The 18010-nt window shown below is 42.8% G+C and overlaps 1 protein-coding gene across 1 annotated transcript in view; it reads right to left on the bottom strand.

Annotated features, from left to right (window-relative positions):
* csmd2 (CUB and Sushi multiple domains 2) overlaps window positions 1-14836 on the bottom strand; it is a 331743-nt gene extending 316907 nt beyond the window's left edge. The window contains exon 1 of the mRNA XM_029122791.2: window positions 13941-14836. Coding sequence (XP_028978624.1) covers window positions 13941-14157 — 217 coding nt within the window. The 5' untranslated portion in view covers window positions 14158-14836. The remainder of the gene's footprint in view (window positions 1-13940) is intronic.
* Between the last annotated feature and the right edge of the window lie 3174 nt (window positions 14837-18010).

The raw sequence follows: 18010 nt of genomic DNA, 5'->3' as shown, positions 1-18010 counted from the left end.
AGGCATTATTTAATGAAAGGTAACCAGCTACTTTCACCATTACGGTGCCAAGAAAGAAAATAGCTTTTACTGGTTTGAGTGGGAGTTGTCCTCCTGTAGGTTTTGACTGGGTTAAGTGGGCCCTGTCCTCCTGTAGGTTTTGACTGGGTTAAGTGGGAGTTGTCCTCCTGTAGGTTTTGACTGGGTTAAGTGGGCCCTGTCCTCCTGTAGGTTTTGACTGGGTTGAGTGGGAGTTGTCCTCCTGTAAGTTTTGACTGGGTTGAGTGTGAGGTGTCCTCCTGTAGGTTTTTACTGGGTTAAGTGGGAGCTGCCCTCCTGTAGGTTTTGACTGGGTTGAGTGGGCCCTGTCCTCCTGTAGGTTTTGACTGGGTTAAGTGGGAGTTGCCCTCCTGTAGGTTTTGACTGGGTTGAGTGGGCCATGTCCTCCTGTAGGTTTTGTCTGGGTAAAATGGGAGTTGTCCTCCTGTAGGTTTTGACTGGGTTAAGTGGGCCCTGTCCTCCTGTAGGTTTTGACTGGGTTAAGTGGGAGTTGTCCACCTGTAGGTTTTGACTGGGTTGAGTGTGAGGTGTCCTCCTGTAGGTTTTGACTGGGTTGAGTGTGAGGTGTCCACCTGTAGGTTTTGACTGGGTGAAGGGGGAGCTGCCCTCCTGTAGGTTTTGACTGGGTTAAGTGGGCCCTGTCCTCCTGTAGGTTTTGACTGGGTTGAGTGTGAGGTGTCCACCTGTAGGTTTTGACTGGGTGAAGGGGGAGCTGTCCACCTGTAGGTTTTGACTGGGTGAAGGGGGAGCTGCCCTCCTGTAGGTTTTGACTGGGTTAAGTGGGAGTTGTCCTCCTGTAGGTTTTGACTGGGTTAAGTGGGAGTTGTCCACCTGTAGGTTTTGACTGGGTGAAGGGGGAGCTGTCCACCTGTAGGTTTTGACTGGGTGAAGGGGGAGCTGCCCTCCTGTAGGTTTTGACTGGGTTAAGTGGGCCCTGTCCTCCTGTAGGTTTTGACTGGGTTAAGTGGGAGTTGTCCACCTGTAGGTTTTGACTGGGTTGAGTGTGAGGTGTCCTCCTGTAGGTTTTGACTGGGTTGAGTGTGAGCTGTCCACCTGTAGGTTTTGACTGGGTGAAGGGGGAGCTGCCCTCCTGTAGGTTTTGACTGGGTTAAGTGGGAGTTGTCCTCCTGTAGGTTTTGACTGGGTTAAGTGGGAGTTGTCCTCCTGTAGGTTTTGACTGGGTTAAGTGGGAGTTGTCCACCTGTAGGTTTTGACTGGGTGAAGGGGGAGCTGTCCTCCTGTAGGTTTTGACTGGGTGAAGGGGGAGCTGTCCTCCTGTAGGTTTTGACTGGGTTAAGTGGGAGTTGTCCTCCTGTAGGTTTTGACTGGGTTGAGTGTGAGGTGTCCACCTGTAGGTTTTGACTGGGTTGAGTGTGAGGTGTCCTCCTGTAGGTTTTGACTGGGTTGAGTGTGAGGTGTCCTCCTGTAGGTTTTGACTGGGTTGAGTGTGAGGTGTCCACCTGTAGGTTTTGACTGGGTTGAGTGTGAGGTGTCCACCTGTAGGTTTTGACTGGGTTGAGTGTGAGGTGTCCTCCTGTAGGTTTTGACTGGGTTGAGTGTGAGGTGTCCACCTGTAGGTTTTGACTGGGTTGAGTGTGAGGTGTCCTCCTGTAGGTTTTGACTGGGTTGAGTGTGAGGTGTCCACCTGTAGGTTTTGACTGGGTTGAGTGTGAGGTGTCCTCCTGTAGGTTTTGACTGGGTGAAGGGGGAGCTGTCCTCCTGTAGGTTTTGACTGGGTTAAGTGGGAGTTGTCCTCCTGTAGGTTTTGACTGGGTTGAGTGTGAGGTGTCCACCTGTAGGTTTTGACTGGGTTGAGTGTGAGGTGTCCTCCTGTAGGTTTTGACTGGGTTGAGTGTGAGGTGTCCTCCTGTAGGTTTTGACTGGGTTGAGTGTGAGGTGTCCACCTGTAGGTTTTGACTGGGTTGAGTGTGAGGTGTCCACCTGTAGGTTTTGACTGGGTTGAGTGTGAGGTGTCCTCCTGTAGGTTTTGACTGGGTTGAGTGTGAGGTGTCCACCTGTAGGTTTTGACTGGGTTGAGTGTGAGGTGTCCTCCTGTAGGTTTTGACTGGGTTGAGTGTGAGGTGTCCACCTGTAGGTTTTGACTGGGTTGAGTGTGAGGTGTCCACCTGTAGGTTTTGACTGGGTTGAGTGTGAGGTGTCCTCCTGTAGGTTTTGACTGGGTTGAGTGTGAGGTGTCCACCTGTAGGTTTTGACTGGGTTGAGTGTGAGGTGTCCTCCTGTAGGTTTTGACTGGGTTGAGTGTGAGGTGTCCACCTGTAGGTTTTGACTGGGTTGAGTGTGAGGTGTCCTCCTGTAGGTTTTGACTGGGTGAAGGGGGAGCTGTCCTCCTGTAGGTTTTGACTGGGTGAAGGGGGAGCTGTCCTCCTGTAGGTTTTGACTGGGTTAAGTGGGAGTTGTCCTCCTGTAGGTTTTGACTGGGTTGAGTGTGAGGTGTCCACCTGTAGGTTTTGACTGGGTTGAGTGTGAGGTGTCCTCCTGTAGGTTTTGACTGGGTTGAGTGTGAGGTGTCCACCTGTAGGTTTTGACTGGGTTGAGTGTGAGGTGTCCTCCTGTAGGTTTTGGAAGGCCAAGAGCCCAGAGGTGACAGAACTAAGAGCTCAGGAAGGGATGTGGGGTTTGAGCCTTGACCGGATGTCAGGGTGTGTAAGTTGCTCTTGCAGATACTTAGTGAAGCACCAGGTTCTTGTGATGGAAGGGAGATTCAACTGGAAGCCACTGAAGTCTTTGATTTAGCAGGGTAACATGGGGGATCTTGGGAATGTTGAACGCCAGACGGGCTCCAGCGCTCTGGAAACATTGGAAGATGTTTGACTGAACAAGCCCTACCAACAGTGAGTGGGAAAAGACAGACCGTATATTATATAATCCCTGTTAATTTTGTACAATATTAAATATCTCTTATATTGAGTAGAATATACAATGCTTGTTAAGTTTGTAGAATATTCAGCTCTGGAAAATTAAGAGACCACGCCTAATTTTTATTAAATCAGCATCTCTATGTGACCGCCTTTATCTGTTTTCCAGCTTAATTAATTCTCACACACAAGTGGTGGATGGTAGAACTTTTATTACTGCAAAGTTCTTGGAATCATGTAGAAAGCCTGTTTCTATGAGTAACAAAACTCTGACAGACATTCCCTTCAGTTCTGAGGTAAGTTTCCCAGAATGTGATCGCATAGTGTGTTTTTTTCTAATTAAATGATAATAAAAATGTATAGTCTAATTACGTCTACTTTACAGATATTCAGAATGAACTACCATCACCTACTTCAAACTAAATGTCTCACCCAAGTGGTGAACGCAGAATGCACAAATTTCTCAATTAATCAGGCTACCCTGGCCTCAGCCAAAGACTGCAGCCCATGAACAAACAACATAAAACAAACAGTAATATTCCTGCAATGTTCGGGGAATAATCATGTAGAATTCCTGTTTCTTTGAGGCAACAAAACTCCTAAAGAAAATGTACAATTATTTTCAGTTACACAATTCGATATTTAGCTAGCACCAAACATATGCATAATCTTTTGGATCAGAAAAGCCGACCAGTAGAATCCAATGCCAAGTCGGCAATACCTGTTAACAGTTCCATAAATCTCTGATTATTTTACAGAAAACATACAAACATTTTATGAATAACTGTATTTTACCCCACGATCGTTTCTCAACTCACCGACAAACATTCCCTCTAGTTCTGAGGTAAGTTTCCCAGAATTCCAAATTTTTGCTGCTAGCTGTATAATTACATTAAAAAGCCAGGAGATGGCGTAAGCCCCCCATTTTATGCAGGAATTTAACAAAACGTATTTACATCATTACATCTACATGTATGGAAGCCATTCCATTCCAGTGTCTGTTAAATTCCAACACAGGCACACCTCATTATACTTAATAAGGTGCTGATTAGGTGATTACCTGAACCAAATCTAATTTAAAGAGGAAAAGTATAAAAACTACTGCTGTGGTCATCACTATCCTCTTGCAATAGAACCAGCTGGATGGCAAAAACTGTGCAGGTAGTACCTTAAAGGTAATTTAAATAAAAAAATAACTATTCAGTATGACAAAAGAGTTGAAAAGAAAAGCTTTGAGTGAGGAAAAGAAGGGTTAAATTCTGGCTTTACTGGCAGAGGGATACAGTGAGCGTCAGGTTGCTTCCATCCTGAAAATTTCAAAGACGGCGGTTCATAAAAACAAGGTCAAGCAACAGACATTGGGGACAACAAAGCCACAGACTGGCAGAGGACGAAAATGACTCTCCACTGACAGAGATGACCGTCAACTCATTCAAATGTCACTCAACAACCGTCGGATGACATCAAGTGACCTACAAAAATAATTGTAAACAGCAGCTGGGTTGAAGTGCACAACGAGGACAGTTCGAAACAGGCTCCTAGGGGCAGGGCTGAAGTTGTAGAGGAACCGTAGAGGAATGGAGTAAGGTCATCTTCTCTGACGAGTCAAGTTTTCAGCTTTGACCAACACCTGGTCATCTAAAGTATAGATGGAGACCTGGAGAGGCCAACAAGCCACAGTGTCACGCACCCACTGTGTTTTTCTTGATATAATATATCCCAAACACATATTTTGCCATGATGGTATATAACCCATGACTAAAACACTAGAAGTTGGAAAAAATATATGCTCCACAAACTGCTGGTTATAGACCTATTTCCCACATCTGTTCTATCAAATGTTTGATGAAAGATGCCCCGGACCTGGCCTGAAAGCAGACAGGACAGCCAGAAAGACAGAACAACAGAGGCAGAGGGCACCTAAAGCCATTAGTGTTTCTGATGTAATCATGTCGGATCTGTGATAAGAGAACCGCAAATCAGCCCAGTAAAGGATACCCAGGTCTGACAGGACGTGTGTGTTCTAAATGGCGACACTGGGCCTCTGTGAACGGTGATGCCCTATAAAGGCAATAGGGTTCTGTTTGGGAAGCACAGGCCTTATAGGGGTACCGGCCAGAACGGAAATCTCTCCTGCTGATCTGAACAGGGTCCACTTTACAGAAGGTGAGGGGAAAGCCGTTAGAACCACACTACCTGCTGTTGGGATGTCAACGCTGGCGGACTGTTTTGGTGGCTTAGATGTCTGATGGCTGATTTAAATGCCTTTAGTAAACTGAGGGTAATACCGACACACAAACCACTAGCCACTCCCACTGTGCTGCGGACCTCCATGTAATGGTTCTCTAATTTAAACCCACAATGCTTTGGGAGGTTTCAGGGTTATTCACACGAGAACATTTGATTCAGTTCAACACTAAATGTTGCTGATTCAGGACAACAATCACATTCCGCACGCACACAGACGTATGCAATGAACTGTCTTACTTATGACAGACACTTTAATAACTTCCCTAGCAGGGGAATGGATGGCCTGGAGAATTCACACACACACACACACACACACACACAAACAAACAGACACAGAAACACAATTGCCACACACAGCTCTGTGTAGCCTGTTAGTGGTGCTAAGTGTGGTGAAATGGGAGCCTGTCTGATGCCTGATAAGGAAATCCAAACCCATCTTTCACTAGAGTGGAGACTACAACAGACACTATACAGGGCAACACACACACACACCCTACAGGACAACACACAACACACCCTACAGGACAACACACACACTCTACAGGACAACACATACATTTAACAAAGTCACATAAACCCCTACACAATGTGTAGTCCTATAGAATATAAACACAATGTGAAGTCCTATAGAATATAAACACAATGTGTAGTCCTATAGAATATGAACACAATGTGTAGTCCTAAAGAATATGAACACAATGTGTAGTCCTATAGAATATAAACACAATGTGTAGTCCTATAGAATATGAACACAATGTGTAGTCCTATAGAATATAAACACAATGTGTAGTCCTATAGAATATAAACACAATGTGTAGTCCTATAGAATATAAACACAATGTGTAGTCCTATAGAATATAAACACAATGTGTAGTCCTATAGAATATAAACACAATGTGTAGTCCTATAGATTATAAACACAATGTGTAGTCCTATAGAATATAAACACAATGTGAAGTCCTATAGAATATAAACACAATGTGTAGTCCTATAGAATATAAACACAATGTGTAGTCCTATAGAATATAAACACAATGTGTAGTCCTATAGAATATAAACACAATGTGTAGTCCTATAGAATATAAACACAATGTGTAGTCCTATAGAATATAAACACAATGTGTAGTCCTATAGAATATAAACACAATTTGTAGTCCTATAGAATATAAACACAATGTGTAGTCCTATAGAATATAAACACAATGTGTAGTCCTATAGAATATAAACACAATGTGTAGTCCTATAGAATATAAACACAATGTGTAGTCCTATAGAATATAAACACAATGTGAAGTCCTATAGAATATAAACACAATGTGTAGTCCTATAGAATATGAACACAATGTGTAGTCCTATAGAATAAAAACACAATGTGTAGTCCTATAGAATATGAACACAATGTGTAGTCCTATAGAATAAAAACACAATGTGAAGTCCTGTAGAATATAAACACAATGTGTAGTCCTATAGAATATAAACACATTGTGTAGTCCTATAGAATATAAACACAATGTGAAGTCCTATAGAAGAGTCCTATAGAAGATCTGTAATCCACACATCCACTAACTGAATAAACACATGAAATAAATGCTGTTTATTTTTGCTCCAATCAGTAGAGAGAAATGACGGGATCCACAGAGACTCCCAGCACTCAGCAGAGTACACAGACAGACAATAAGATACTGCTTGAGAGTATGTTGATGAGTTGTGGAGAAAAAGAGACGAGAAAAGAAGGCAAGAAAAGAGAAGGCGAAAACGGAGAGGGTGTTGGGGAAAAGGAGAGAGAAACATGGAGCCTGATAAACACCCTGATATTCCACAGTACGTCTGATTTCACCATAAACATGCATCACCAGCCACCTCAGTGGACGGTCCACTCCCAGTCAATCAGGGCCTCGTTTCGGATGTACAGCAACGCTGGAGAGAGAGGCGGAAGGAGGGAGCAAGGGAGCTGTACATGAGTACATGGTTCTGATATGACTCATCTGTCACTTTCTCAGTGGTCTTGAAATGCCCCTCTCTATGGTTCTGAAACGGCACTGTTTATGGTTCTGAAATGGCCCTGTTTATGGTTCTGAAATGGCCCTGTCCGTCGTCCTGAAATGCCCCTCTCTACGGTTCTGAAATGGCACTGTTTATGGTTCTGAAATGGCCCTGTCCGTCGTCCTGAAATGCTCCTTTCTATGGGTCTGGAGTGGCCCTGTCCATGGTGCTGAAAGGCCCCTCTACAGTTCTGATGATTGCAGAATGAGTTGTCCCTTTGAGGCCACAACCAGAAGCAAAGACATTTCAAACTAAGCTCCACAGAGATCCAGAAACATTGGTGGAGTTCTTGTCGGCCTTCGTGTGTATGTTTGTGTGCGTGTTTGCTTGTGTGTATGTGTGTGTGCGAGTTTGTTTGCATGTATTTGTGTGTGTTTAGAGGCTCCCGAGGTTTGCTTCATGAAAGCAGCTGTTTCGCCTCGTTTGGTCCATTAAGACTCAGCCCGAGAGAACAACCGGACAAACAGCGGTCCCCTAAGACCCTCCCCCTCGCCGCTGCCGCCAAGCCAACACACTTAGGCAAACTCAACGTGTAGGTCATGACAACTTGGCCATGAATAACCATGGCAGCCCACGGACAGATGGAAACCAGATGACATCAGCAGCTTCTTCCCACCACTGTTCCTCCTGGCGACGTTAGACATCGTGGCAAGGTGGAGACACTGACCGCACGACGTCAGGATGGCCTAAAGTTCGGCTTGATTAACAATCCCTGACAGGAGACAGCAGTCACGGTAAATACAGAGGACGAATGACCGGACCAAAATGAGGATGAAACCCAGCACTGGCAGACGTGGGCAGACGAGTGGGTGGGCGGCATGTCCGCTTCATCTGTGTTAAATTAGACTAAAAACACTGATTATAATTAAACACTGAATGGAGTGAAATTACATAATACCCGCTGATCAGATGTTTTAGTCTAGATATTGATTGATGATAAGGGCCCACTAAGACTATTTTTGATGTGGAATTCCACAATTCTTTGCAAATTAGAAACAGCAGGAGTTTAAGTAGGACAGGCAGAAGCAGTAATTGAACCCACAACATCTGGGACAGAAAGGAATTTCACACACCAAAACATCCACAGAGCCATACTGTAAATAAAAATATTAGGTTTAATTAAATTGGACTCTATAAAAGAACGAACTTATACCTGTTCTAAAGGTAATGCAAGTCGCTTCAATTCTTACCTTTTAATTTACTCTAAAAAGTAAAGAATGAATCAAAGATATTTTGTTGCCCAACATGTATCTTCTATGAGGATATGGAATGATAGAGAAACTGGGGTACTTTAGAAGTCTGGTTTTAATTGCCTCACATACGGTCCAGCCACTATCTAGAAGACTGTGGGAACATCAACATTTTCCAACCTTTTGATTATTTTACACAAGGTTGTTTGCAAGGACCAAAACAGTGTTCAACATTCTCTGTTAGCTGTTCCCTGGCAAAGCATTGCACACTGCTTGTTGAAATGAACACAAAATAGATTTTCCAAAACAGTTTCAGTGGTGCACAAATGTGAAAAATCTAAGAGTAGAATCTAATGTGTAGTCCTATAGAATATGAACACAATGTGTAGTCCTATAGAATATAAACACAATGTGTAGTCCTATAGAATATAAACACAATGTGAAGTCCTATAGAATATAAACACAATGTGTAGTCCTATAGAATATGAACACAATGTGTAGTCCTATAGAATATAAACACAATGTGTAGTCCTATAGAATATAAACACAATGTGAAGTCCAATAGAATATAAACACAATGTGTAGTCCTATAGAATATAAACACAATGTGAAGTCCTATAGAATATAAACACAATGTGTAGCCCTATAGAATATAAACACAATGTGAAGTCCTATAGAATATGAACACAAATGTGTAGTCCTATAGAATATAAACACAATGTGAAGTCCAATAGAATATAAACACAATGTGAAGTCCAATAGAATATAAACACAATGTGTATTATAATCCACAATAAATGTTTCAAAACAGTTTCAGCGGTGCAAAAACACATTTCCAAAAATGTGAAAAATCAATATTTTTTGACTTGCACAAAGGTAGTCAGTGTTAATCACACCTGTAAATCGCTAGGTATAACAGTCTCTGCTATATAACTGAAATATAGCTTGCCCAAGCCTACACGCTTGTTAATGTCTGAAAGCTATGGAGCTTGCATAGTAGTCTTCTGCAATATTTCTCTCCATCTCTTTTCCATCCCAGGTCAGAATGAATGCAGGTTGATTACCGTATTGAACCTGGGGACCACAGGGAGCTGGGATCGTGCGCGAGGTGGGCTACAGCCTTGCTGCGGTCGACTCGGCTCAATATCCATGAGAGTCAGAAACGTTTCCAACCTTGTCATCAAATCACTGCTTAATTTAACGGCGTATCATCTATGGGTAAGGAGAACAGCGCTGAGGAATTAGATACATTGAATTGGATGTGAGAAAATCAATAGCTTTGTAAAGACAAAACTGGTCAACAGGAATGTAGGCCTAGGCTATACCCAATTACAGACAAGGACAGAAGTACTGACACTCATGCACCTTCGATTGGCACCTTTGCAGTGAAGATACATGTTTAGTCTGCACAATTATTGATGTCACAGTTAATATTAGAGAACCTTATTTTAATTTGGAACCTAATTTATCCTTTTAAATCAGAAAATAAACAAAATAACTGACAACCTGTATGTTGTAGCAGAGACATAGCTGCAGTGAATAACTGACACCCTATATGTTGTGGCAGAGACATAGCTGCAGTGAATAACTGACACCCTATATGTTGTGGCAGAGACATAGCTGCAGTGAATAACTGACACCCTATATGTTGTGGCAGAGACATAGCTGCAGTGAATAACTGACACACTATATGTTGTGGCAGAGACATAGCTGCAGTGAATAACTGACACCCTATATGTTGTAGCAGAGACATAGCTGCAGTGAATAACTGACACACTATATGTTGTAGCAGAGACATAGCTGCAGTGAATAACTGACACCCTATATGTTGCAACAGAGACATAGCTGCAGAGAAGCATTTCCTGAAGCCATGGTTGGGCTTCCTGTACTTCTGCTCTAGCCTACTCTTCTTCAAACTGCTCCAGTTCTCTCAGATTTGAAGGGTGCCTCTCAACTGCCATTTTCAGATCACTCCATGGGTTTTCAAAAGGATATGGATCAGGACTTACTGCTGGCCACTTCAGAACCAGCATTTTGTCTTGAACTATTCCTGGGTGCCTTTTGAAGGGTGCTTAAGGTCATTGTCATTCTAGTGCTTTCTAATGAGCAACAAGAGGAGCTGTTCCTCCCTACCTTCAGGCAAAGCTCAAACTATACGTCCCTGCCTGAGCTCTTAGTTCAGCCACCTTTGGGATCTTGGCCATCTCACACCTTCTGGGCAGTTCCCAATCCACACAGTCAAAACTCTTCACAGCCCTGGCACCTCAATGGTGCAGCTAACTTCCTCTGGAGGGTTGGATAGCAGAGTCTCTGTCTATCTTCAAAAAACCTACCTTCTCAACTAGTACCTAAAATAGTGTTCTTGCCTTTGAAGGCTTAGTGTAGTTTAGGCTTGTTTTCTGTAAACCTAGATATGCTATGGTTGACCAAACAGCTCAAATTCAGTCTCATCTGTCCACAGTACATTGTCCCATAATGATTGTAGCATGTTCAGGTGTGGGTTTCAGCTATGGTACCTCACATCTGAAGGACAGCTTGAATCTGTGTAACAATTAATCGAGGTGCTTTCACTACTGTTCAAACAATCCTTTGTTCCAATCTTCAGTCAAATGCTATTATGTTATGCTATTACGGCCGCATCCAGGGAGGAAAACTACCATGGCATGTGTCTTTAAACATAACAACACATACAGTATCGGTCTCTGGAGGTGGACTTGTGGCCATGGGATTGTCCAAGCTTGGGTCATATCTTGCTCAGACAATCTACTGATTTTCTTTCCATGCTCGCTATGGTACACACTGTGACACATAACATGATAATGAGTCATTTTCTCAAACATGGTTGAGGGAGTGATGTTTATATCAAAGGCACCTGCAACTGAATTCCAAAGTAAAGGAGATTGAGAAGATTATCCAGCTCAATACCAAAGCACAGATTTAGTAGCATGTTAAAATGTTTATTTTTTTTTTTTGACAGCAAAGCCAAATGAATATACCAATTTAATTTCAACCGTTTTTTGAATTTTTTAAAAATGTTGTGCATTATTTAAGAAAAGTGCAAAGGTGCCAATACTTCTCTTCATGAATGTATGTTAAAACTGCTGAATTGGGGCGATCGTATAAGGACATTCAAGGTTTCAATTCCATCGTTTGTTAGTGTCAAATGTTTGTTTCAGATTGGTTTAGACAACCAACCAGTCCTGACTAAACCTATTTCCCTCATTGTGCTTTTCTTGTAATTCATCTTCATTTTCTTCCCTATGAATAATACTCACTTGTTGGTACACCGGCCACCAAAAATTCCGTCCAAAAAAATATTGGAATATTTTTAAATCATACATTGGTTAAAGGAGGCCATTATCATAACCGTATTATTTTTTCCATCTCCAAAATACACCTGGAAAGGCATTCTGCCTGGTCTATTTCTCAGTTCCTTATCTTAACGATCGAGGAATATGCATGTAGCGGATATACAGGCAGGGGCGGCCGCACAGCTGAACATACAGCCCACCTCTCCGCTGCCGTTGTGCTGTACAGAGATCTCAGTTTGTTTTAGGTGGCCACGGTGCTGTACTGTATGGAGACAGCAAGTGTGTGAGTCTTTAGTGCCGCTCCATGGGAAGACCGGGAAACTGCTGCTGGTGGCGGGAAAAGACGACAGTCATGATCACGCAGTGGGACGCCGACAGTATCAACCCAATTTTGAAAATGAACCGCAATCGAAGACACAAAATGGCAGTTGATCATTATTGCTATATTACAAAACAGTAATGTTTACAATCTAAAACACTGCTCATTAAATTATGTTTGTGTATGTGTATGATAGAGAGTTTGATATTTACTTTTCACTCATCAGCAAAGGGTAGCACAACGAGATTAGAAAATGGCTCCATGTCACTCCGGCTACAGTAGATTTGTCGCTACAAAAGGGCTACAATAGCCAAGTTGAGAATGTACTCATTATATGACCAGTATCACTGCAATTGCAAGTTCAGGCTACCGCTGGTGGTAGAAGATCAAAATGATTAAGTGTTCTCTACTTTGAGGACATCTTCAAATGTACAAGATGGTTGATTTGTGGAAAGTTTGGGGAGACAATGCAATAAACGCCATTATCCGTGTATGTTGGAGAGAAATCTATAAAAAAATCATTGGTCAGGAAATGTTGGTACACTGTATCAGCGTTTCCCACCTGAATTCAGAGTGTTAAGCAAGCCACGAGGAACGTGTTGAAATCCAAACGTCGATATGAAAAGAGGTCAGCGTATGTCCTTTTGGTCACCGCTTCTCACACCGGAGCGATTTATGTGACAAAGCAAGATTTATGATGACGCAATGTAAAACAGGCGGATTTATTGATGACGCCGCAAAAACGGCAATCCAACGCATTAATTGGTGTTCTAAGGCGTGTTGTATAACAACCCCACAGTGTAGAGCATGCGACTTGTGGGCATATCCCTTTGGTCAGTTTTCCTTCATGTAGTGCACTAACTTCGGTCCCGGGTCCTTATTGCGCTCGTCAAAATTAGTGCACGAGATTGGGTGACGTTTGGGAGACCACCTGTATCCAAATTACAGTCTGAACTACTATCCTGCGTATCGTCCTCTTTTCTAAATAGCCCCGGTATCCAGAGTATGACACCAAGCAAGGCAGTGACGAAAACCAGTGGGGTTTCACGCGCGAATACCAGGTTATTTTTACAATGTCCATCTTGTTCAATATAAAGCTATGGACAATGTCAGCATGAATAACTCTTTTGAATGCTCCACTTCGTTTTAAACCTACTCCTAATAACAAAAATATGACTTTCAAAATATGACCAAAGACAAAATATTCTCTTTTAATTGTATAAGACATAACTGTTGAATGTCAACAGCACATTATTGACTTAAAAATGTATATCAGCTATGAATAACCCATGTCGAATTTTCTAAATAGACGCACGCTCACACCTGCACACACACACACACACACACACACACACACACACTTGTCCGGCTTTCGTATACAATTACGTTTCAAGTCAGGCTATGTAAAACTATTCAGGACATGGCTAAAATAAGAGCTAACATAATAATGCCCAATAGACATGATGATATGATGTAGGCTACACGCGTTAAGTCCGCTCTCTCATTAGCACCTAACCGATTCACTGGAGTCTCGCTGCTTACTCACGGTGTATCACCACCAAACCAACAACCGCCCGTTCTGACTGACAATTAGACCGAGATCGCGTTATCTCTTCAACAGCCATTCTCCCAGCCCGTCATTCCGTAAAGAAAAACATGTTTAATAATGAAACACTGGGTCCACAGAACACAGATGGGGGGAGACACCGCGAAACGGTAATCTGCCCTCACTACCCACATCACAGCCTAACTTCCCCCCTTGGAATGAAAAGGGACATTCACCACGCTGCAAATTGGCCGTTTGGTAGTCTGGCAGCGAGAGCGGGAATAACGCGGCGCCCAGGACCTGTTCTCTCCATCGCGTATTCAACACAACGAATCAACAGCGGCAGCAGCAGGGGGGGAAACTTACCCTTTACCGAGGCTAAGGCTGTCAGTAGCCCCATATACACGAACAGAACCCGGCTCCAATGGTGTGCTGCTAGTCCCACCTTCATTAGCGCAAAAATCCCTATTCCGTCCGTTTTCCTCGACCCGGTAACGATGTGCCTGCTATTACATCTGCACTCTGTCCTCCGAACGTGCCCGGTAACGTGTCCGGTTCCGTCCGGGTTGGAATACGCGGTCATGGCAATTGTTTTTTTTTTCCTCGGGGACAGCACGCACGGATATATCAGACGGTTTTAGAAAGATGATTCACTTGGTCGTGGTGTCGGCGCTGAGAAAAATCCCAATGCATCGAGGCTCGGCACCCGCAACTAGACTGAACCATGTCATGCGGACCGAGGGGTTAGCTGAATCTCACCGGACCACGATTATCACACGGAGAAGGGAGACCAGAAGAGCCAAGCGAAGTGAGGAGCAAGTGGTTACACGCGGGCCAAATTCACACAAATTCCTTCGTCCGCTCCAAATGTTTCACTCCAAATGTTAGATTCGAGTCGAAAGGATGAATAACGAGGCTAGGGTAAAAAGCGCGAGATGAGATCCCTCGTTTCTTTTTCTTTTTCCCACGGCGCTAGAGCTGGTGTCGATGCATATTCTTATCTATTCCCAATTAACAGGCGGTATCACCAGTGTCGATAATCCACATTTCACACGTCCGTAAAACGAATAAACGGCGTAGAAGAACGGAGAGAGTGCAGGTTGTCCCAAATCCACAAAAACGAACCCTTCTCAAAAGTTTCCAACCAACAATATTATTCGGAATAATTTTGATGATGTGAGAACTGAGAAATCATATAGCTATCGCTGCCCTTACAGAGCGGTCGCCTACTATAGCCTTCTGTGTCTATCTCTGGTCCTTACGACGCCAAGAATCAGACTGCAGACCAGCTCCTACTCTCTCACTCTCTCTCTCTCTGCGCCTCTCCCCCACTCTCTCTCTCTCTCTCCCTGCGTCTCTCTCACTCTCTGCTCCTTTCTCTCCCGTGCGTGGCGCACGCTTTTGATCTGTTTCGCTCTCTCTGGGAATAAGGAATTCCTCTTCCTACCGTAGCAGTCAAGAGATTCCTCCAAATGATGCCTCTACATCTTTCCACTATCTGAATTCACTGGGGAGTTTGGCATGCTGAAAGTTTGAATTAATTACACGGCTGGCATTTATAAAACATAAGTGAATAATTATATTGATATGACGATAATGTATCTTTTCCATACACACACACCCACACACTCTCTCTCTCTCTCTCTCTCACACACACACACACACACACACACACACACACACACACACACACACACACACACACACACAAACACACACACACACACACATATATATGACGATAATATAAATATATATAGCTATAAATACATTATCGTCATATCAATATAATTATTCACTTATGTTTTATAAATGCCAGCCGTGTAAGTAATTCAAACTTTCAGCATGCCAAACTCCTCAGTGAATTCAGATAGTGGAAGGATGAAGTGGCATCATTTGGATGAATCTCTTGACTGCTACGGTAGGAAGAGGATAGATAGATAGACAGATAGATAAACTGAATGTGCGAGAGTGAGAGAAAGAGATGCTCATGCTCATAGCAAGCTGTCTGTGACGTCTGAGATATCCTCGACCTTACATCTGAACTGTTAGTTGACCATAATGACCTATAGTCTCTCAATGCTCCATAGCTGTTACCGGATACAACCAACAGGCATAGATAGGCCTCAAGCTGGGATGGCACGGGCAAACAATAATATCAAAGTATCGAAACTCAATTGATCACAGTTTGAATAATATCACAGAATCGAAACTCCATTCAATCAACGAGAGAATAAAATCACAGCATGGAATGACAATAATATCACAATATCCAAACGCAACAGACCTAGGCTATAGGCCTACACTCGTGGCAGTAGCAACATATAATGTAAGGCAAGTATATATGGTTAATATGGTGTTACGTTATAGGTTCCTTGCAATTCCCAGCCCTATAGGCTATTATATCTCTATCATCTGAGATCTCCCTACGGATTTTGCACCCGCGGTGTAAATAACAACCCGATATGTCTGTTACAGCCCTAATATACTGCTGGGGAAATGTCAAGGATGTAACCTGGCGGATATACACGCAGCCCCTTCACTCATTCACTGAACACTACCTTTACGCCCGTCCCCGCGGCCCGTCCTGTAAGGAGTACATAACAACCAATGATAAATAAGTTATATATTATAGACCTGTACAGATGGGATACTGTCAAGGATATAGGCCTATCATTGCCTTGCCTGGTTGTTAAATGGTAGATTTCCACTTCTTGCTCACTAAACGTGAAATTGATGTCTAACAGCGTGGAACTGTCACCGGTAAATTTGAATGTCATTTCCCATTTCTGCATATAACCGGTAATTAGTTTCCCCCTGTGCATTTTGTGTATAGGTACCATTTGGGGACATGTAGCCTGGCCTTCAACCCGATATATAAAATAACGATAGAAAATAATAAAGAATCCAACGCTACATTAAATTAAATTACAAACGCGTGACAACTCCCCCCTTCCATTTGAATTAATTGTTACTCCAAGCCGTATCTCAAAGCTTACGAAGACTATAGCTCTATTCACTAATGCCATGTTATATTCCAGTATTCGATCAATTCGATCTTTCAACAATAACAGCCCAGTAGACTACAATTGGGCGTTTGTTTATAAAAGAACAAGGTGTGTGATAAAGTATAGTATGAAAGGCTATGACCAAAGTGGCTACATGGATATACTCTCTGCACATACCACCATCTAGAGGTCACGCGCATGAAAAGTCCCAGAGCCCTGTGCATACCTTTACATTCAGTGATTTATTTTGCACATTGCAGCAATGAACTCGAATTGCCTCATTGATAATGGTCATAATAATGCATATTCTACTCAGAAGTCTTGACATTACATCAATATAATTGTGAATTTTCAAAAGATGCTGAATATGTTTAGGCCTATATAACTATTTGTATTTGACTCGTTTGTTTTTTTAATGTCTGTATCTGGGTTAAAAAAACAAGGTAACTCTCTTACGTTAAAATCAAACATGCTGTTTCGAATTTTAAATGTCCAGGCAACTTAACTCTTCAGAAAGCATTTGAGTGCCAAGGTATTTGGGAGCCTTTTAAAAGGCTAAACACCATCACTGACTATGACAAGTTTATTAGTAATGTAAATATGCATTCCTCATTGTAGACGGCCGTGTTTGGTTTAGTTATTTAATTTACAGTTGAACTGTCGTCTTGTAAAACCATAAGTTCTGCGTTCGTTAGTCACCATGGTTTCAGTTATTTGTTTTTGTTTTTCATTGCCCTGCACATTCAAAACTAAACATTCCAAACAGTGTATCCATCATTCATCTTATGGGTCTAAATGGATGCGTCTCGGACAGTAATAACTGAATCGACCAAATCTCAAAATAAATGATACCGGACGATCCTTTCAGGCCACGCCGGATCGCTGTGAAGCGGTTTTGGAGTGCGGTGGGACCGTTTCCACGCAATATTTGGATGCATCCGGCTGTACCGGAAGATGATTTTGACAGAGTTTGTTCCAAAATATGGAGAGTTTCAAACAACGCTAAACTGAGGATATGCCCGAACCCGAAGGACTGCACGGGCCTGGAACATCCACCGCCTCCGGATGTCCCACCGGCTCCCCCGTACCGGCACGTGCGCACAGCGGAGCTCTCTGCCCCCCAGTTGAGGCTTCCAGACATCCACTGCAACATTCGAGACAATAATTGTCTGATTCCACGGAGAAAACCTATGCTTATCAAAATCACAGATCCAAGGTAGGCTAACCCGCCAATATTTACTGTACTCAGCCGATCATAAACAATGTTTTTATAAATCCAAATACATATGTGATATAAATAAATGGAGGATCTCAAGAGCTTTCATTCTGCCAATTTTCTAATGATGTTGTATGTGCCCAATAGACCAGGGCTAATTTGCTCTTCGAGCCACGTGGTTTATAATAACATTTGCGTATATTATTGCACCT

The sequence above is a fragment of the Esox lucius genome, chromosome 10 (genome assembly GCF_011004845.1).
Source record: "Esox lucius isolate fEsoLuc1 chromosome 10, fEsoLuc1.pri, whole genome shotgun sequence".
In the NCBI taxonomy this organism is placed as follows: domain Eukaryota; kingdom Metazoa; phylum Chordata; class Actinopteri; order Esociformes; family Esocidae; genus Esox; species Esox lucius.
This window is presented reverse-complemented; position numbering and strand designations above follow the sequence as displayed.